This window comes from Rhincodon typus, chromosome 33 (genome assembly GCF_021869965.1).
Source record: "Rhincodon typus isolate 14 chromosome 33, sRhiTyp1.1, whole genome shotgun sequence".
Taxonomy (NCBI): domain Eukaryota; kingdom Metazoa; phylum Chordata; class Chondrichthyes; order Orectolobiformes; family Rhincodontidae; genus Rhincodon; species Rhincodon typus.
In genome coordinates, this window is record NC_063364.1 from 8679100 (window position 1) to 8700894 (window position 21795).

The 21795-nt window shown below is 43.8% G+C and overlaps 1 protein-coding gene across 1 annotated transcript in view; it reads right to left on the reverse strand.

Annotated features, from left to right (window-relative positions):
- Positions 1-3446: 3446 nt before the first annotated feature.
- The window catches only part of fkbp16 (FKBP prolyl isomerase 16), a 142160-nt gene continuing 123811 nt past the window's right edge, over positions 3447-21795 (reverse strand). Inside the window, exons 5-7 of the mRNA XM_048615720.1 lie at positions 12924-13096; positions 3897-3974; positions 3447-3512 (exon numbers count right to left, since the gene is read on the reverse strand). Of these exons, the coding sequence (XP_048471677.1) occupies positions 3447-3512; positions 3897-3974; positions 12924-13096 (317 nt within the window). The remainder of the gene's footprint in view (positions 3513-3896; positions 3975-12923; positions 13097-21795) is intronic.

Consider the following 21795-nt stretch of genomic DNA (forward strand, 5'->3'; position numbering starts at 1 on the left):
TTAATGCACAGGGCATACTTGGGCAATTTTCCATGTTGTTGGGTAGATACCAGTGTTGTAACTGCACTGGAACAGTTTGGCTAGGGGAGCGGCAAGTTCTGGAGCACAAGTCTTCAGTACTATTGCTGGAATGTTGTCAGGGCCCGTAGCCTTTGCAGGATCCAGTGTCTCCAACCATTTCTTGATATCATGTGGAGTGAATCGAATTGGCTGAAGACTAGTATCTATAATGCTGGGGACCGCTGGAGGAGGCTGAGATGGATCATCCACTCGGCATTTCTGGCTGAAGATTGCTGCAAATGCTTCAGCTATATCTTTTGCACTGATTTGTTGGGCTCTTCCATCATTGAGGATGGGGATATTTGTGGAGCCTCCTCCTCCAGTGAGTTGTTTAATTGTCTACCACCATTCACAACTGGATGTGGCAGGACTGCAGAGCTTAGATCTGATCCGTTGGTTGTGGCATCACCTAGCTCTGTCTATCACTTGCTGCTTTTGCCTGTTTGGCATGCAAGTAGTCCTGTTTGGTGGCTTCACCAGGTTGACACCTCATTTTAGTTATACCTGGTGCTGCTCCGACATGCCCTCCTGCACTGTCCATTGAACCAGGCTTAACCCCTTGGCTTGATGGTAACGATTGAGTGGGGGAAATGCTGGGTCGTGAGGTTACAGATTGTGCTGGAGTACCATTCTGCTGCTGTTAATGGCCCACAGTGCCTCATGGAAGCCCCGTTTTGAGTTGCTAGATCTGTGCGAAGTCTGTCCCAATTAACACAGTGATAGTGCCACACAACACGATGGAGGTTGTTCTCAACGTGAAGGCGGGACTTTGTCTCCACAAGGACTGTGCGATGGTCACTGTTACTGTCATGGTCAGATGCATCTGCAGATTGGTAAGGATGAGGCCAAGTGTGTTTTTCCCTCTTGTTGGTTCCCTCACCACCTGCCGCAGACCCAGTCTAGCAACTATGTCCTTTAGGACCCGACCAGCTAGAATAGCCGTACTGCTGCTGAGCTACTCATGGTGTTGGACATTGCAGTCCCCCTGTTGGAGCATATTCTGCATCCTTGCCACTCTCAGTGCTTCGTTTAAGTGTTGTTCAACATGGAGGAGTACGGATTCATCAGTTGAGGGAGGACAGTACGTGGTAACCATCAGGAGGCTTCCTTGTCAATGTTTCGCCTGATGCCATGAGATTTCATGGGGTCTGGAGTCAATGGTTGAGCAGTCCCAGGGCAATCCTTCCTGACTGTATACCACTGTCCCACCACCTCTGCTGGGTCTGTCCTGCTGGTGGCACAGGACATATCCAGGGATAGTGATGGTGTCTGGGACATTGTCTGTAAGGTATGATTCTGTGCGTATGACTATGTCAGGCTGTTATTTGACTAGTTTGTGAGACAGTTCTCCCAATTTTTGGCACTAACCCCCACCCCCAGATGATAGTAAGGAGAACTTCACAGAGTTGAGAGGGCTGTTTCTGCTGTTGTCTTTTCCAGTGCCTAGATCAATGCCAGGTGGTCCATCTGGTTTCATTTCTTTGTTGAGACTTGTAGCGATTGATAGAAAAGAGTGGCTTGGCAGGCCATTTCAGAGGGCCATTGGGAGTCAACCATATTGCTGTTGGTCTGGAGTCACATGTAGACCAGAGAAAGTGAGGATGGTAGATTTCTTCCCTGAAGGACATTAGTGAGCCAAATAGGTTTTTCCAACAATCGGCAATGGTTTCATGGTCACCAATAGGACTTTTAATTCCAGATATTTATTTATTGTCTAATGATAACACTACTAGGCCATCACTAGGAAACCTAAATGGTTTCCATTAGGATATATTCTGAGTTCCAGAATGTTTATTTGATTCCAGTTTCCACTGTGGGATTGAAACCCATGTCCTCAGAGCATGAGGTGAGGGCTTAGTCCATTAACATTACCGGTTGCTGTTTCTCTGCAGATTAGGTTGGCCAACATGTCCCAGTTACTGCTTTGAAGGTGGCACTGAGAGTAGATAGGGACACACAGAAGGTTCAACAGGAATGAGCCTGGAGTCAAGAGGTGAGCTCTCTCTAATGGAATATGCAACAGCCCTTGTTCTGTAGGACCTTAAATCATAGAATCCCTACAGTGAGGAAGTAGACCATTCAGCCCATTGAGTCCACACCAACCCTCTAAAGAGTATCCCACCCAGATCCATCTCCCAACCCTATCCCTGTGACCCTCCATTTCCCATGGCTAATTCACCTAATCTACACATCCCTGGACACTACGGATAATTTAGCATGGCCAATCCACCTAGCCTGCACATCTTTGGACTGTGGGATAAAACCCACACAGACATGGGGACAACTTGCAGACTCCACACAGCCGGTCGTCTGATGCTGGAATCGAACACGGGTGCCTGGCGCTGTGAGGCAGCAGTAATGCCCTTTAGTTTCCTAGAAGATAGGTTTCTAGAAACCACTAGTTTCTGGTCATTGATAATGCCCTGAATGTTGATGGTGAAAACTCAGTGATGCCGCAGAGGTTTGACGGAGGTAGTTAGATGTTCTCTTGTTGGAGGTGGCCAATGCCTGCCAATTGTGTGAATTGAATGTTACTTGGTGCTCATTAGCCCAATCCTGGATGTTGCTTGGGTCTACTTGGATTATCAATGAATAACTTCAGTTCTGATGAGTGGAAGGTTATTGAGGAAGCAGCTGAATGCTGTGTGGGTGGCATAGGGGCTGTTGTGATGCAGCAGTAGTGTCCCTACCTCTCAGGCAGGAGGCCTGGATTCAATTCCCAACTGCCTCAGAGCTGTGTAACCACATCTCTGAACAGGTTGATGAAAATTTCAATATGGGTGGCATATAACTGGTGAGAATTGTGTAACTGATGGTGGTTTCATAAATGATAGGAACTGTGTAGTGGTGACAAAAATTGGCTGATGTGTAAAAGGGGCATTCAGTTGTAACTCACCCAGTCAATGGATTAGTTTAAAATGGAGGCCCTGTTAAGTTTAGTCTGAACTGTGTGCCTAATCCAGACTGGAGAACACAGCAGGACTGATACCAGACAGTCTGCAGAAACAACACAATAAACCTAAGATGTAATTGCCAGACAATGAATAAAGCCAAAGGCTCTGTAGAGACTTTTGTAATATTGGAGCAATCTGGTAAATGCCTGTCTGATAATAATCCCCTTCTATTACAATGTTTTCAACAATGATCCAAAATGAATGTAAAATAATAGATTAATGTTTCATGTCTGTTTTTGTTAGTTCTGCTTGTTCCAATGTCTATTTGTAACAACAAGTCTCTGAGTATATTAAAGTGCTCAGTAACTTGACCTGTGGATAATCTTGAACTCTCTGCGGATAACAGCTTGTACTTTAAGTGCAGGCAGTCCAACTAATTGTCCCAGCTTAAGAACCCTGAGGGTGTGCAGAAAGAGAAATGATGGAACACATCTAGTTTGTTTCAGATAGCTTTGCATCTGTACCATTCTGCTTTACATGGGATGTAATTTGCTGAATCTGTATGGGAGAAAAAAAATGCTATTTTGCAAAGTACCAATCTTACTTGCTACTCAAAGTTCACAGCCCTGTGCAGATTTTTGTCAACAATATTGTGGTACTGATTAAATATCTGAGCCAAGATAGCCAAATGATTTGTATCAGAGTCGAGGATTTGGTCCATTGAATAGTAAAGAACCATCATTACCCAGAGACTAAAAGGAAGCTTTGACGTAATCAAATCTGATTGTACAAATACACATTCCCAATCCCTGCTCAGCATCATCTGTTTGTATTAGCACTCTACCCTGAAACATGTCATCTGTAATCTCCTTTGAAGGCAGAAACTAACTTCCTTCTGTATATGTGTAAAAGGTTACATTGAGGTTTAATGCATTTATTTACCTTTGTGCTTGGTTCAAGTTTCAGTGCTCTCTTGAGTGTCTCCATAGCTTCCTCATAGTCACCCCGTTCAGATAACAACTGCAACAAGATCGGAAAAACAGAATGAATCATTTTGACTCACCAAAAATAAATTGGGCCATTACTGTTGCGTTTGTTTTGATGGGTAGACTGCATTTGTATTTTGCCTGATTAAATGTGTGTGGAAATTGAATTTTAAAAGTCATTTGCAATGGCTTCAAGGGACTTTTAGAGCCACAGTGATGTACAACTCAACGTTGATTATTATCCGGGGTGAGCAAAAGGTCATTAACTGTTCCAGCCAGTGTTTCTCTCGGTTCACTGCTTGAGTGTAGCCAGTTCAAACTCTGAAGTAAATCAACATAATCCTCTTTCCTCCTGAACCCTCATCCTCACCTCCGCAAAACTCTCAGTTTCAAATTCTTACTGTCAAATATAAGCTTCATCCGCGAAGTGTTGAAGTGAAGGAGGACATTGTTCTAGGAGCTGATGGGACATATTCAAACAACTTGATGGAAATGGGAAAAGCACAAGCTGGAAAGGACAGATATGTGGATGTGTGCTGGAGGACTGGGGAGTGGACAGTGTAACGAATGATTACGAGGCTGTTCTACCCTCTGATCTTGTGCTAATGTCTAGACATGGGTGGCATGGTGGCCCAGCGGTTAGCACTGCTGCCTCATAGCGCCTGGGACATGGGTTCAATTCCAGCCTTGGGTGACTGTGTGTGTGAAGTTTGCATGTTCTCCCTGTGGCTGTGTGGATTTCTGCTGGGTACTCTGGTTTCCTCCAACAGTCCAAAGATGTGCAGTTTAGTTGGGTTGGCCATGCTAAATTGCCCATCATGTGCAGGCTGGGTGGATTAGCCATGGGAAAGTGAGGAGGCGATGGCCTAGGGGTGTTATAGCTGGACTGTTAATCCAGGAACCCAGATAAATTCTGGGGACGTAGGTACAAATCCCACCGTGGCAGATGGTGAAATTTGAATTCAGTAAAAATGAAATCTAGAATTAAGAACCTGATGATGATGATTCCATTCTTGATTGTCTGGGGGACAAAACCCATCTGGTTCACTGATAACACAGTGTGGAGCTGGAGGAACGCAGCAGGCCAGGCAGCATCAGAGGAACAGGAAATCTGACGTTTCGGGTCGGGATCATTCTTCAGAAAATTTTCTCCAGCTGCACACTTTGTAATCTCTGACTCCAGAATCTGCAGTTCTTGCTATCCCATCTGGTTCACTAATGGTCTTTTAGGGAAGGAAATCTGTCATCCTTAGCCGGTCTGGCTTACATGTGACTCTAGACCCATAGCAATGTGAGTCACTTAGGGATGGTCAATAAATGCTGGGCTAGCCAGTGACACCCTCATCCATGAATGAATAAAGAAAAATTGCTGGGTTACAGGGATAGGATGGAACTAGGTGGGATGCTGTTCGGAGGGTCGGTGTGGACTGAAAGGGCTGAATGGCCTGCTTCCACACTGTGGGGATTCTATGACTCTATGTTCTTGTTTCAATAGCTGAGTGTCAACTGTCCTTTTGAGATTGAGTTTTCTTTATGTTCTGAGTGTAGTGTCAGGAACAATGAGTTGGCAGTGTGGGGAGGGGAGGTTGTGTGCAGAGTTCCTTACCTTGTTTCCTGGATTAAGATGAGCAGGGCCGTACTCACAAATGCTGTTCTTGTCGCTTTAGGAGGTTACCAGTTCAAGTTGGAAAGTGACCATTGCCCTGAGGTCTGGTGACTGAAAGCCCCCAGTGGCATCCTGTATCAGTCCCTGTCATCATTTTCCCATCACCGTAGGGCTCTGTGTGCCTGCTATGTCAGCTGATGTGTTTTGCTGAACCATTGAGTCTATTAAAGTCTGTCTTCAGCCATTCCCGTTCCTTTCATTAGCTGTTCCTGACAATGCAGCTGCCAGATCCAAAAGGACAGGCAGAGCTAACCCAGACAAAACCTGGGCTAGAAGTGATAGGGTAAAACAATGACATTTCTATTAAAGATAAATTTTCCAGATGTCTAGATAACGAGACAATTGTTAAAATTACAGATTACAGAAAGGAAGATTACATTTGGCCAGACTAATACAGTTCTTAGTGGAAAGAGGCAGTTTAGCTGGAGGGGGGATTTGCAATGGTCATGCTGCATGTGGATTTTCAGAAAGCCTTAACAGGGTAGCACATGAGAAACTATTTAAGAAGATTAAGGGGTTTGAAATTGGGGAAAGCTGGCAATTTGATTTAAAAACTGTGAGAATAGCAGCAACAGAGAGTGAGAGTTCAAGGGTGGTTCTCAAATGGCTACAGATTGACAGTCATAGAATCGAATCCCTACAGTGTAGAAGCAGGCCATTCGGCCCATCAAGTCCGCACTGACTCTCTGAAGAGCATTCCACCCAGACTCACCCCCCCACCCTATCCCTTTAACCCTGCATTTCCCATGGCTAATCCACCTAGTCTGCACATCTTTGGACTGTGGGAGGAAACCGGAGCACCCGGAGGAAACCCACACAGGTACGGGGAGAATGTGCAAACCCCACACAGACAGTCGCCTGAGGCTGGAATCAAACCCATACTGTGAGGCAGCAGTGCTAACCACTGAGCCACCATGCTGCCCCATGTATCATGTTCTACAGCTGATCACTGGACACGAATGGAGAGCTGGAGACAAACATCTCCATGTTTATAGATGACTCCAATATGGGGACCCAATTTTGAGGACAAATCTGAACTGAAAGGGGATGCTAATAATTTGCAGTTGGTAAAATGTGACAGAATGATTTCAATGCCATTAAGACCGAGGTGCTAAAATTTCAGTGAAAAAATAGGAAGAAATAATTACATATTGAATGGCCAGGCCTGTTAATGTGAAAGAGCAGAAGGGATTGGGCAAGGTTAGTTTCACAAGATATTAAAACACTGCTTCTCAGATGATTGAGAATGGGGGAATATACTGGGACTTTTGACCGAAATTACAGAATATATTCAAAAGAAGTTGTATAATGTATCTATGCCCAACCTTGATAAGGTGACAGTTGGAGTATTGTGTATTGATATCCAAGCAAGAGGAAGGATGTTGTGGATTCAGACATTCTGCAATACAGCTTTGCTAAGATGCTGCCTGGAATGAGGAAATACTGGTGTGAAACACAGACATGACAAGCCTGGGCTGCTGGATGGACAGAGACATGCTTAAAATGACAAAAAAAGGGATAGATTGGATAGAAACTATTTCCTATGACTGTAAAAACTAGAATGCGAAGATAGAGATAGAAAGTTAAATATCAGCAACAGGATGCAGGAGAAACATGGTTTGATGTTGGTGAGGTTATAGAACACTTTTTTGGTGAAAAGATCCAGAATAAGGGGCCAACAAGAGCAGCACAGTGGTTAGCATTGCTGCCTCACAGCGCTAGGGTCCTGGGTTCAATTCCACCCTCGGGCAACTGTCTGCGTGGAGTTTGCATATTCTCCCTGTGTCTGCATGGGTTTCCTCCGGGTGCTCTGGTTTCCTCCTCCAGTCCAAAGATGTGCAGGTTAGGTGGATTGGCCATGCTAAATTCTCCATAGTATCCAGGGATGTGCAGGCTAGGAGGGTCAGCCAGGGGCAATGGAGGGTTACAGGGTCAGTGTGGATTTGATGGCCAAATGGCCTCCTTCCGCATTACAAGGATTCTATGATCATCTCAAAATTAGAGCTGAATCTTTCCTGTGTGAAATGAAAAGATGCATCTTCACATAAAAAGCAGAGTAAATCTGGAACTCTCTTGTCCAGAATTCTCGAAATGCTGGAGGTGAAATGAGGGCAAGAAAAATAAAGGATGAGGTGCAAAGCTGGACTAAATGGGATTGAGATACAGATCAGTCAAGATATATTTGCAATACAGCAGACCCAAAAGGCTGAGTGTCAGAAAACAGCAAATTCAGGAAGAAAATATTAAACTGTAAGTATAGGATATAGGGGTACAAGTGCAATCTATTGAAAGGCAAATTCAGGACTATGTCAGTAAATCTTTAGACAAAGAGTGATCAACACTTGGAATGATAGTGTCTTGGAGGAGAAAGTTGGGGAATCACTAAGGAAATGATAGGGATGGAAGGACTATAGAGTGATGCTGTGTGGGTGCCAGAAGATAGGCCAAATGGTCCTCCTCATCCAGAATCAATGTGTAAATTTATCAAATCATGTTCAGGTGAATACAACAAATCAACAAAGGTGGAAGGGAGACAAGTGCCATTCTGAGGAGTGACATGAGATAATTCCTGACTTAGGAGAGAGAGGTCTCTTGTTTAAAAACCAAAAGAACTGTGGATGCTAGAAATCGGAAACAAGAACAGAAATTGCTGGAAAGGCTCAGCAGGTCTGGCAGCATTTGTGAAGGGAAGTCAGAGTTAACATTTTGGGTCCAGTGACTCTTCCTCAGAACTGATAGTTGCTAGGAAATTGTTAGTTTTTATGCAGAAGAGAGGGTGGGGGGAGGGGGAAAGGAGTGAATGATAGGTGGGGATAGAGCCCAAAGAGAGAGGACAACAGTTTGACAGAGTGAATAATGATCTGGCTGGGAGGGTGAATAGCTATTAATGGGAACTCTTGATGGCAAACAATGGGTTGTGTGTAATAGCAGACCATGTGATAACAAGGCCTGGTGTGTGGGGTTTCGGGTAAAGACATGGGAGAAGCTCAAACCCTAAAATTGTTGAACTCAGTATTGAGTCCACAAGACTGTAGTGTTCCCAAGCGGAAGATTCCAAGTTTCTTGTTTGTTGTTGTGGATCAGAATGCCACAATGGGCAGTTGAAGTTATGAGCTCCTGCCAAAATTACTGATGTCAAGCCATGGATAAAAATCCTTGTGGGTTGTGCTTGTCGGAACTCAAGCCCTCCTTCAGACAACCTTACAGGGTCAATGGTTCCTTTTCCATGTCGGATGGTTACAGATGCAAATCTGTAAATTATTAAAGAACTGTCAATGCAGTTAGCTTGGAACCAAGACACCATCTGTTTCTGATTAACACAGAAGAAAAGTAACTCATCAAAAATAAATCAATTTGTCTAAACGCTCATAAAGTGAAAGATAAGAGACCGAGATTGAGGGATAAATAGCCCAATAAGTTGCAATCTGCCTCCCAACCATATGGCATTTTAAACTGATATACCCTGGCATTGACTCCACATGGAAACAGAACTCCAGGCAACAGAGAATTAGGAATGGATAATATGTAGGCTAATGCACACTTTATAGAGGCAAGAACATCTGTCCTATCAAATTTAAGTTTGAACACAAGGCATAATACATTGATTTGGTTGAAATGTATTGTGCTTAGATTTCAGAGAAAGGTACTAAATAAAAACCGAAAGAACTGTGGACGCTGGAAATCAGAAACAAAAACAGAAATTGCTGGAAAAGCTCAGCAGGCCTGGCAGCATCTGTAGAGAATCCAGTAATAGCTATTCATTCTCCCAGGCTGACCGTTATCCACTCCTTCGTCTGTCCAACTGTTCTTCTCTCTCTTTAGGCTCTATCTCCCCTATTGTTTACACCTTACCTCCTCCACCCACCCTGTCTTCTGCATATAAACCAACATTTTCTTAGCTACCATCCGTTCTGAGAAAGGGTTACTGAACCCATAAAAACATATAAAATTATGAAGGGAAGATAGAAGCAGGGAGGGTAATAGATGTGGGTAGGTAAGTGGGGCTGAGTCCATGAAAAGATCAGCCATGATTTTACTGAATGGTGGAGCAGGGTCAACAGGCCAGATGGCCCGCACCTAATCCAATTTCTTATGTTGTTATGTTCTATCCCAAACCATTAACTCTGATTTCTCTTCACAGGTGCTGCCAGATCTCCTGAGCTTTTCCAGCAATTTCTGTTTTTGTTTCAGAGAAGTGGGCTTGGAGATACATATCAGGACGTAACACTGTTTCACACGTTCTCTGGGCCAGAGAAAGAGCTTCCTTATATTTCGGGCAAATGTGCTTACTGCGGAGCTGAGGTGTAGCAAGATTTTGAAACTGAAAAATATTGTGTTCGGTAATCTCATCAACCGTAAGGCAAGTTGCTGATTAACATTCAGCGTCAAACGTTTCATGCTTAAAGCTGAGAGGATTTTACACTTGTGGAAAACAAATTATAAATCAGGAGAGGGCAAGAAGGAAAGCTAAATATGTGATGTAAATTTACTTGTATTTTTGTACAAAGATATGAATATGCAACATGCATATAGAAGATTGTTACATTAGGATTAGATTTCCATAAGAAAGCAAGGATATTCAGCATCTGACCCATTCTTTTCCCTTCCTGTTGGAAATGGGGAGAGGTCATGTGGATTACTTTGTTATGACACTGACCAATGGAAAATTGCGTACTCAAATATTTCAACCACGTTGTGTTGTGTGTGAAAAGAGCCATTAAGTTGTATTTCACACATTAAAAAGCCTGGCAAGCATTGTACCTTTGGAAGATTCTTGGTCTTAACATTTTGCAAAGTCGTCATTTCTAATCCTACAAACCTAATACCCTGATATCTATAAATGGCTGGATCTTTTGAAACGAGAGAAATGGGTTTCTATAAAATCTCAGGCAGCAAACACTTGATGACCATGTCAATAAATTGATACAATGACCACATTTAGTGCACGTCAACCAGGAAACTTGTGGTTGGCCTGCATTTGGCCTCAAGCCTTGGAACACATCTGCCTAATCCAGCAGCTGTGGAGCCAGCAACAGCAGATGACCCCTTATCAAAGCCCAAAAGGCCACCTGCCTCCTGACATGTTGGAGATGGGGGGCTCTGGGGTTAGGACAGTAGCAGAGGGACCAGGTTTTATTCTGGCAAGTATCTTTAGTTGGCAGATGTTACTTAGGCCGCAGGGCTGGTTGCTGAAAAAATATGAGCTGGATAGGCCCAATGTTAGCTTTTGAGAGGGTATCTAAAGCAGGCATTAGCCCTCAGTTGAAAACAAAATACTGCAGGTTCTGGAAATCATAGAATATTTACAGTGTGGAAACAGGCCCTTCGGCCCAACAGGTCCACACCGACCCTCAGAACATTCCACCCAGACCCACCTCTGAACACAACGGGCAATTTAGCATGGCCAATCCACCTAGCCTGCACATGTTTGGACTGTGGGAGGAAACCCACGCAGAGAATGTGCAAACTCCACACAGACAGTCACCCAAGGGTGGAGTCAAACCCAGGTCCCTGGCACTGTGAGGCAGCAGGGCTAACCACAGATCCACCGTGCCACATCTGAAACAAACACAGAGAACGTTGGAGAAACTCAGCAGGTCCAACAACATCTGTGGAGAGAGACATACCAGACCTGAAACATTAACTCTGAATTTCTATTTACAGTAGCTGCTAGATCTGTTGAGTTTCTCCAGCATTCTCTGTGTTTGTTTCATTAACCCTCTGTTGACATTTGCAAGGAAAATAAGTTAATTTCAGACAAAATATCAGTCCTTGGAATGCAGCAAGTTGGTGTCTGAAATTGAACATTTTATGCCCATTTTATGTCATCAAAATGGCAGCAAACAATGTTTACTCCACCATCTTTTAGTTTAAGCAGAGCACATTAAGCTTCCTGCAGAAACAGGGCCAACGGTGAGTGATCTTTAGGCATGAAACATTTACGTATGCACAAACAAAATCCATTTAATTGTCCATCAGTCCCAGGAACAGTGCTTGAAATTACTTTACAAGTAAAGTGAATCACCTAACAAGTATGTGGTTTGATAACATAGATGAGACCCTATTAATTCAGTTGAGGCTTTGATGCCTTAAACCTGAAGTGAGAGAAAAAATACTACATATTTTCTGAAATAGAGGTTCATTTTTAACTCTTACTAATTGCTTGATGTTAGACTGGGTGAATGATAGTTAGTGAATACCAAATATGTTGGTAAGATGTTCCCTTTCCCTTCCTTTCTGCCAGCATTTAAAGGCAGGGGAGTGGGACTGAGAAAAAAATAACAGAGAGCTAGCACAGATACAAAGGACTGAATGGCTTTCTCCTGTGATGTAGCTGATCTATGATTCCCTGTCTAGTGGAGGGATGATTAATTAAAATAGATGGGGTATTGCTTCCGTAGTGATTGTAACAAGGTCAGCCAGGTGGACGTCATAGAATGTTCTGAGGAAGCTTCACTCGACCCAAAACGTTAACTCTGATTTCTCCTTCGCAGATGCTGCCAGACCTGCTGAGCTTTTCCAGCAACTTCTGTTTTTGTCTAGAATATGAGGTCCCTGATTCGAGCTGTTAACTTGGTCCAAACAGGGAGGCCTGGCTGACAGAAACAGGAGTGTCAGGGGTTCTGCTCGCTCTTGAGAGCTGGCTCTGAGGGAGCTGGATCAGTGTCAAAGACTCTCCAAGTATAAATAAGGGGTCCCTTTTTCTGAAGAAGGGTCCCGACCCGAAACGTCAGCTTTCCTGCTCCTCTGATGCTGCCTGGCCAGCTGTGTTCCTCCGCCTCCACACTGTGTTATAAATAAAGGGTGACTTGTTGACAGGATACAGCCTCTGTAGAGTTTTTTTTAAAATTCATTCGTGGGATGAAGGTGTTGCTGGCTCGGCCAGCATTTATTACCCATCCATAATTGCCCAGAGGACAGTTAAGAGTTAACCACATGCTGTGGGCCTGGAGTCACATGTAGGATGGGACGATAAGGATGGCAATTTCCTTTCCTAAAGGACATTAGTGAGTCAGATGAGCTTTTCCCAACAATCGGCGATGGACTCATAGTCATTATTGGACTTTTAATTCCAGAACTTTTTTTAATTGAATTCAAATTCCACCCTCTGCCATGCGAGACTCGAACCTGGGTTCCCAGGACATTAATGGGGTGTCTGGATTAATAGTCCAGTGATAATACCACTAGGTCATTGCCCCCCTTCTATTTCAGCTTCCGTAAATAAAGGGATGGAAGAGGTTCACACAAATGGGAAAACCCACACAACGTGAATTCACACAGTAGGGAAATGCTGGTGGGGAGTTCTCAATACTCAACTTTTCCTTTCCTGAACAAAGCTTTCACATTATTGGGGTCCAGCTGCAGGACAGCGTTACTGGAAGCAATCACCTCATCTCGGAGGTTCAACTTCAGCTGGGCAGCTGCCAAATTGTTTAGACACTTCAGCCCATCTTCCTGCAATTCTTCTGCTTCCTGAGTGCTGGGATTAACTGAAATTTGAAAGCAACAGAGACATCAAAAGATTAGAAATGGAAAGTAGTGTTATAATGAAGTGTTGCATAAGGAAAAACAAGCAAAATTTGCAAATAAGATATCCAACTCAATTTGTATACTTCAAAGTGGAACTTCAGTGTGACAATACATTTATTTTCAACTATTGTTGTTTTCTTTCCCTCTGGCTGACTGGTACTCCGCTCTATGCACTCTTCGTATCTAACAAACTGTACATTCTATTGTAATGTTGCTGTGAGTATTGCTGAGGTAGGTAAGAGGCTGCAGAAGTGTCTCAGGAAGTGATGGCCTCAGCTGTCTGCATTCATATCATCAAATAAAGAGATCTGAAGCCAGTAGGGCCATTGGGATGGAGGTGAAGTTACTCACTGGGAATAGAGACAGAGGAAATTGTGCACACTGCCCCTGTGGCTCTGTCATTAAGGTCTGGAGTCTTTGCCTCTGATGGCCCTGGTCTGCCACTGAGGAGCTGCATCAATGGAGCTGGTGGCCTCCAAATGAGGCAGCGGACTTCTCCAAAATTGAATGAACGTTGATGTCATGGCCCCTAAGTGGGGTCTCATTTTCCACAATTGGTTGCCCACATCTGCAGAGTGGGCAGAATCTGATTTGTTGCCTGACTTGGAGGTGGGAACACATTGGGGACCTATCCTGGAGCAGCTCCTCTCTGTTTTCCTGGTCCTGCCGCCTTTCCCCAACCCTGTGTCAACAGAGCTGGGAAAATTCAACTTCAAGTATTGCCTTGGTTCAGTGGTAGCACCCTGGATTCGTATTAAAACAACTTTGCAGATCTTAAACATGTACTACAGGCTGACATTGCAACACCATATAGAATGCTGGATTATCAGAGGTGCTCACTCTTTGATGATTCATTAAACCAATGGTTATGTTCAAATGGATGTTAAAGATTATTGACATTATTTGAAGAGCAATACAGTCCACCCAATGATGTGACCAACATTTATCCTGAAAGCAATATCACCAAAACCAATTTAGTTTGTCATTTCTGTCATTATTGTGTGCAGATTCCTGCAATTTTTGACTATGTACTAATTTAAACTACATTTCAAAACGTATTCATTAGCTTTGGGTGTCCTATGGACTTGAAAGTGCTACGTAATTGCAATTTGTTTTCTATCCTGTATTATCTTTTTACTAGTATCGATGTCCCTTTGTGTTGCAATCATGTCTACATAGTATTTTATGTATATTCAAGGGGTTTCTCAATTATCCCCCTTCACATCTGAAGTGCTCTGATCTTGGGGGTCAAGCTGGGGAACCACTCTTTCTCACCACTTCCAAAATCAAAACTGAAAACACCTTCCAGGTGTACATTTAGCAAATCTTTATGCAGCTCGAGTATGTAACATCAGTAGCACACTGTAAATTTGGCGAGATTCCTCAGCATGAAGCATACAAACTGAACTGATTACTCCATATTCCCACTGACTCAGAAAACCTTTCACTCCCTTGCTTATCAAGAATCCATCCAACTCTGTCTTAAATATATTGAAAACCTCTGTTTCAACCACCTTTTGAGGAAGTGAGCTCCAAAAACTCATGACCTTCTGTGAGAAAATATTTCTCCTCATCTCTGTCTTAAATGGGTAACCTTGTGTTTTAACCAATTGATTGCATTGTGTAACACAAACAAGGTACAGCGAAACTTTGTTTTAGCTGGCACCTTATGAACTGACATCCTTAATTATCATAATAACCTATTATAATAACCTCAAATACCACAAAGTTTACTGTATTATTCTGCCCAATTATTACAGTTTTTAAAATGTATTTACCTCAATGTAAATATACTCGTTGTTCAATCAAATGGCTACACGAAATGTCAACAGCTGATTCAATTTTGAGTCAATTTCTCCTCAAATACCGTGATCTGCTACCATGTCCGAGTAGTCAGTTGAGGGTGCAAGTGAAAAGACTCTGTGGCAGTAAGTTTTATTTAAGGCAAAGATCCCTCACTTCATCATGACATGTGTACACCTTGCATTACATTTCTGTTATTTAGTGTGTGTTTTTACATTGATTATGTAGACCTCTTGATTTTCTGGAGTATTTGATCAACTGGCACATTCCTGGTCCCAAAGGTGCTGGCTAATAAAAAAGTTTATTGTGCATGGATTCTGTTTAACTGAAGTTCTCTGGTGGTCTTGTTTATCTTCTAAATTAATGTATACAGTGGGGAATCTGTAGATGTGGCTTGTACCTCTAATGCTGTAGTGCAGCGATCCTGCGGCCTGTGGTCATGTGACAACATCTGGGTACACGGGGCATTATCAAGTTGATCTTTTAAAGGGACGTTGCTCCAAAATCGATAATGCAACATTTTTCTTCAAAGATATCCCTTGAATGCTACAAGCAAAAGCACCTAAACTTTGGGTAACTGCAGTTATACACAGATAGAAATTGTAAAATTAATGTAAGTCAAAGAGTCCATATATCATTTTGGTGATCTGTAATCGAAACGAGGAATGTGGATTCTGTCCACATGAGGATTGCTGGTGGCTTTAATTACAGCTAAGCTAATATGTACAATATAGAGTAATAGCATGGCACAGTGGCTCACAGCGCCAGGGACCTGGGTTCAATCCCACCCTCAGGCAACTGTCTGTGTGGAGTTTGCACGTTCTCCCCCTGTCTGTGTGGGTTTCCTCCCACAGTCCAAAGATGTGCAGGCAAGGTGGATTGGCCATGCTAAATTGCCTGTAGTGTTCAGGGATGTGTAGATTAGGTGGGTTACGGGGGATGGGTCTGGGTGGGATGCTCTGAGCATCGGTGTGGACTTGTTGGGCTGAAGGGTCTGTTTCCACGCTGTAGGGATTCTAAGTCTAATTTCCAGACACAGCCTGTGCCTAAGGTACTACAGTGCAGAAAGACTGCAGTTATGTGACAACATCTGGATACTTGGCTTATTTATGAATTAAGCTCTTAAAAAGGACATCATTCCAAAGTTGATAACCCAACGCTCTTATTTTTAAACTATGACTCCCGGTTCTAGATTCTTCACAAAAGGATGTATACTTACTATGTTCATCCTATAAAGACCTCTCAGCATCTTATATGTTTCAGTTAAGTTACCTCTTTTAAACTCAAGTGGAGATTAAATCCTAACCAGTCCAACCTTTCCTAATAAGACAACCTATTCCATTCTAGTTGTTGGTCTGGCAATCCTTCTGTGAACTGTTCCTAATGCACTTACATCCTTCCTTAACTAAAGAGAACAATACAATACAGTACAATAGTATACAACCAAGGGGAATTAAACAAAATAACATTTAACAATAGCATTATTAGAAAAGCAACATTGTGCAGATGCTGGAAATCTGCACTTAAACAAGAAAGTGCTAAAAATACTCAGGAGGTCTGGCAGTATCTTAATGTTTCATCAGAATGGGAAAATGTTAATGATGGAACAGATTTTAAACAAGTCCAGAGGTGAGGGAAGGGTGAGAACAAAATGGACAATCTCTAATGAAGCATTTTTTCTTTATCCTTTCGTGCTCTGTAGGTGCAACTGCCAAGGCAAGCATTTTTCATCTATCCCGAATTACCCTTGAACTGAAAGGCTTCTTTGGCCATTTTAGAGGGCAGTTAAGAATCAACCACATTGCTGTGGGTTTGGAGTCACATGTAGGCCAGACCAGGTAAGGACTGCAGATTTCCTTCCCTGAAGGGCATTAGTGAACCAGATGGGTTTTACATCAATTGACAATGGGAATAGTGGAAGACAGGAGAGATTGAATGGAAAAGAGATGATAGTGGAAGACAAAAGGGATGGTAATAAAGTAGTAGATGGGTTCAGAGGAGACGCCAATGAGAATCACAGAGCCATCACTGACTGCTGTCTGAAAATTGTACATGCTGTAAAATTGGTAAGTGTAATAGAATTAGAATTAGCTTTATTGTCACATGTATTCACATGAATACAGTGAAAAGTTTACAAGTTGCCATTTATGGCACCCATCTTAAGTACAAAGGTACCTAGGCACAGATTCATAAATACAAAATCTTAGGGGAAAAAATTAGGAAAATAAAGAAATAAAAAGTCCAGCAACACAGATCATATGAATCAATTAGAAAAGTAAAAAGTTTAGAAAAGTTCCAAACCCATTCCATGCTGGCACTTAGCCTCTAGTCTGCACCAGGCCTTGACTCCAGATCATGCCAGGCTTCACCTTGAGGCTCCAGAGGCTGGGAGACTGCTCTGGAATCATCCTGAAATCAGAAGTTGATACTGAAGCCACACTGGGTTGAGACAGACATGCTGGGCCAGGAGACTGCCACTCCAAGCAGAAAGACTGCCATGCTGGGCTGAGAGTCTGCCATGTCAGATGGAATCAGTTGGGAGTGGAAGTGAGGTGAGCACGTGGACTGGAGGCCTTTATCGGGAGGCGAGTCCCCAGTGTGAACTGGAGGCGAGTCCCCAGACTGGAGGCTTTTGTGGGGAGGCGAGTCCCCAATGTGAACTGGAGGCAAGTCCCTGGACTGGAGGCCTTTGTAGGGAGGCGAGTCCCCATTGCAGACAGGCAAAACCCTTTGAGGACTGGAGGTGAGGCCTCATGTTTTGAAGCCTGGCATGGTCTGGAGACTTTGCCTCGTGTGGTTTGGAGCCTAGGTCTCTGCACATAATGGCATGAAAGGACTGTAAATTGACTACTTTTAACAAAAAAATTCATTTTTATTTTTATGCGAGACTTTTTTCTCTATTTTATACCAAATACAAGTATATTACACAAGTATATTGTCTGTTTTATACCAAATACTGTGCCTGGATATCTTCTACCTGAGATGGCGCAGTAAGTGGCGACTTGTAAACTTTTTACCGTATTCATTTGAGTACATATGATAACAAAGCTAATACATTCACTCATTCATGTCCAGATGTGTCATAATAGTTTGATTAAAAATACCTGAAAGGAACTACTGGGGCCAAAGCCACCAACGTACATTTTTGCTAGGCCTCGTTATCCATTTGCCTTTATAATAAAGGTTCTGTATCACCTCTGATTGAATCAATCGTAGTAGCAACAACAAGTTAAACACATCAGTCACACATAATAGGCAAGGGGCCACAGAAAACAGAAATGTCTTGCTGAGTCAATGCAGTGTGGAGCTGGAGGAACACAGCAAGTCAGGCAGCATCAGAGGAGCAGGAAAGTTGACGTTTTGTGTTTACACCCTTTAGATGAAGGGCCCAGGCCCGAAACGTTGACTTTCCTGCTCCTCTGATGCTGCCTAGCCTGCTGTGTTCCTCCAGCTCCACACTGTGTTGATTCTGACTCCAGCATCTGCAGCTCTTGCTATCTCCAAATGCTTTGCTGAGGTTGTCACACTAATTGACAGGATTCAATATCGCTGCAAAGGTCGAGGCACAAGTTAAACCCTTTCAACAAAAACCACTAATGATTAACTTTCCCGCAGTTACTTTCCTTGTGCTGATATGTGACAGCTAAGAACAGTGTTAAAGGGGAAGAAAGAAGTGACAGTTTTCTGCTCAAAGTATCTATCAGGCGAAACATGGAGGGATTAACAGCCTAATCAGGCATCGTTGGCATTTGGAATGGACTGCAGGTTTAGTAATCTCATCCACACTCCCCTGGTTTTGTTTTCGTGAAGTCAGCCAGGTGGATTTATAGAATATGAGTTCCCTGATTGGGGCTGTTAATCTGGTCCAATCAGGGAGCCCTGGCTGACAGATATGAACAGGAGTGTCAGAGATTCTGTTCACTCTGAGAGCTGGCTCTGAGGGAGCTAGGTCAGTGTTAAGGACTCTCCATGTGTAAATAAAGGGAGACTTGGTGATGGGATACCGGCCTCTGTGGAGTTATTTCAGTTTCCATTAATTTAAAGTCAGCAGCTGCACACATTGGTGGAGGGAAATGCGAGCCATGCTGGGAATTTGCATGATGCCCTCTGCCAAGTTAGACTCGGACACCTCCCTGTGCCTTGACTATGGCAGGAGATTGTTTTGCAGACCAACTCAGGATCTTGTTGTACATATCCCTTCAGAAATCACTTGCAGATTGCCCCATCATCATTCTCACATGCAGAGCCCGGGACAGAGGGTACATGAGGATCTGATGCTCTAGGAGGCTGCTGGGTGCTGTATCGGGGTGGGGGCACTCTTCTCTGGGAGTTGGGGGGCACTGGTCCTGTGTGGGGTGGGGGCGGTGTGTTCTCTGTGGGGGTGGGGGCACTGGTCCTGTGTGGGGTGGGGGCTGTATGCTCTGTGTGGAGCTCGGGTCGCTGTGTTCTGTGGAGGTGGGATCGCTATGCTCTGTGTGGGAGTGGGGCACTGTGCTCTATGTGGGATGGGGTCTCTGTGCTCTGTGTGGGGGTGGGGGCTCTGTGTTCTGTGTGGGGGTGGGGGTGGGGGCACTGTGTCCTGTGTGGGGGTGGGGTCTCTGTGCTCTGTGTGGGGGTGGGGTCTCTGTGTCCTGTGTGGGGGTGGGGGCTCTGTGTTCTGTGTGGGGGTGGGGGCTCTGTGCTCTGTGTGGGGGTGGGGTCTCTGTGTTCTGTGTGGGTATCGCTACCACTGAGCTTGGGCTGGGTCCTGGTCCAGAAGCAGTGTGGGAGCCTGTGATTTCTGTCACCAGCCCTGCTGAGTCTATCCCCTGGCCATTTGCTGATCTGGCGAACACACCATCCTTCTGAAGAGGGTTGCTAACAGGATACAGCTGCCTCTGCTGATCCCGACTTTATATTCACCCCCAGGATAAGTGCAATGTTTGAATCTGAGTAAATGGCTGTGAATGTCACATAACATGTTGGGAACTTTGTATCAGGGCAGTATTGTTGTTCTCTCTCTCCCGAGAGGTCATGGGTGTCTGAAAGCAGGAACTCAGATGGAATTGTTAGTCTGAGGTGAGCGGGTTGGAGGGTGAAGCAAGAGATCCATGGTCAAAATGTGGATAGCTATGGACTATGATGCTATCAGACGTGTGTTCGCAGACAATTGTCCCCGCTGTAGGGCTCAGGAAATGGAGGGCTCCGTGTCCCCTCTCTGGCTGTACTCTGCTCCCTTTTCTTTGTGCGGCACCTTGTCCTGCAAGTGAGAGGTCCAGAATGCCATTGTGTCAGGTTGAGGTGGATTACCTGCTTAGTGTCAGGGGGTACTCCTGGGTGAGTGATGAGGGTGTGTTGCATTGAGCTGCAAATGCTGTGTGAAAGGTGCATTGATTCACATTGACCATTGGCAGGCGGTCACTCCCCCACTAACGTCACTGCAGTCAGGTCATCAGGACCATCCTCCAGAAGCTGACCTCCCTTGTTACCTGCCTTCTCAGGGTGGTCCTTAAGGATCTCCAGGCCCTGACTATGAGACAATTACATTTCCTTGCCTGTTCATCTGTAAGGTCAATATCCCCAGTGCCATACACTCTGACCTTCAGTTCCCAAGATAGTCCAATGCAGCCACCTTTGTGGTTAGCTTCTCTCTAAGAGTAATCAACGCTACTCCTGCTGCATGTACAAGCTCACTGGCAGCATTAAGAGGCAGAGATCCGTTGATTGGTTTGATTAGAAAATATATTTTTATGAAGTAGGTATAAAGAAACTATTTTCTGTAATTAACACAGAAGTATAGACGCAGGAGGACTTGTATTTATATAGCACTTTTTAATATTACCAAACCTTAGAAAGCACTTTACTGTCAATGAAGTACTTTGTAGGTGTAGTTGCTATTGTAATGAAGGAACCAGTGCAGCAATATAGAGTCATACAGAGGCACAGAAACAGACCCTTTGGTCCAACTTGTCCACGCTGACCAGATATCCTAAATTAATCTCGTCCCTTTTGCCAGCATTTGGCCCATATTCCTCTAAATCTGTCCTATTCATGTACCTATCTAGATGCCTCTTAAATGTTGTAATTGTACCAGACCCTACCACTTCCTCTGACAGCTCATTCCATAAAAACACCACTGTCTGTTTGAAAAAGTTGCCCTTTAGGTCCCTTTTAAATCGTTCCCCTCTCACCTTAATCCTATGCCCTCTAGTTTTGGACTACTATATCCTGGGAAAAAGACCATGGCTATTCAGCCTTTCCATGCCCCTCATGGTTTTGTAAATCTCAATAAGGTCACCCCCCCAGCCTCTGACATACCAGAGAAAATAGCCTCAGCTTATTCAGCCTTTCCCTATAGCACAAACCCTCCAATCTTGGCAACATTCTTGTAAATCTTTTCTGAATCCTTTCAATTTTAACAAAATCATTTCTATAGCAGGGAGACCATAACTGAACGCAGTATTCCAAGAGTGGCCGAACAAATGTCCTGTACAGACTTAACATGACATTCCAACTCCTACGCACTGACCAATAAAGGCAAGCGTACCAAACACTCTCGTTACTACACGGCTTACCTGCGACTATACACTCAACAAACAATGATAACCTGTTTCAGTTTTTGTGAAGGCAATTATAGATATTTTCTAATCAATAAGTTCAGAGATATTATTAGACACCTCTGAAGTAGATGGGACTTGAACCCGAGCTCAGAGGTAGGGGCACTGCCACTGTACAGAGCCTCTTTAAAGGGGATTGTACCTTAATTCTAAATGTAGCAACTGAGCATATATGAAGCAAACTATATAATAATGAGATAACAAAGTGTAGAACTGGATGAACACAGCAGGCCAAGCAGCATCAGAGGAGCAGGAAGGCT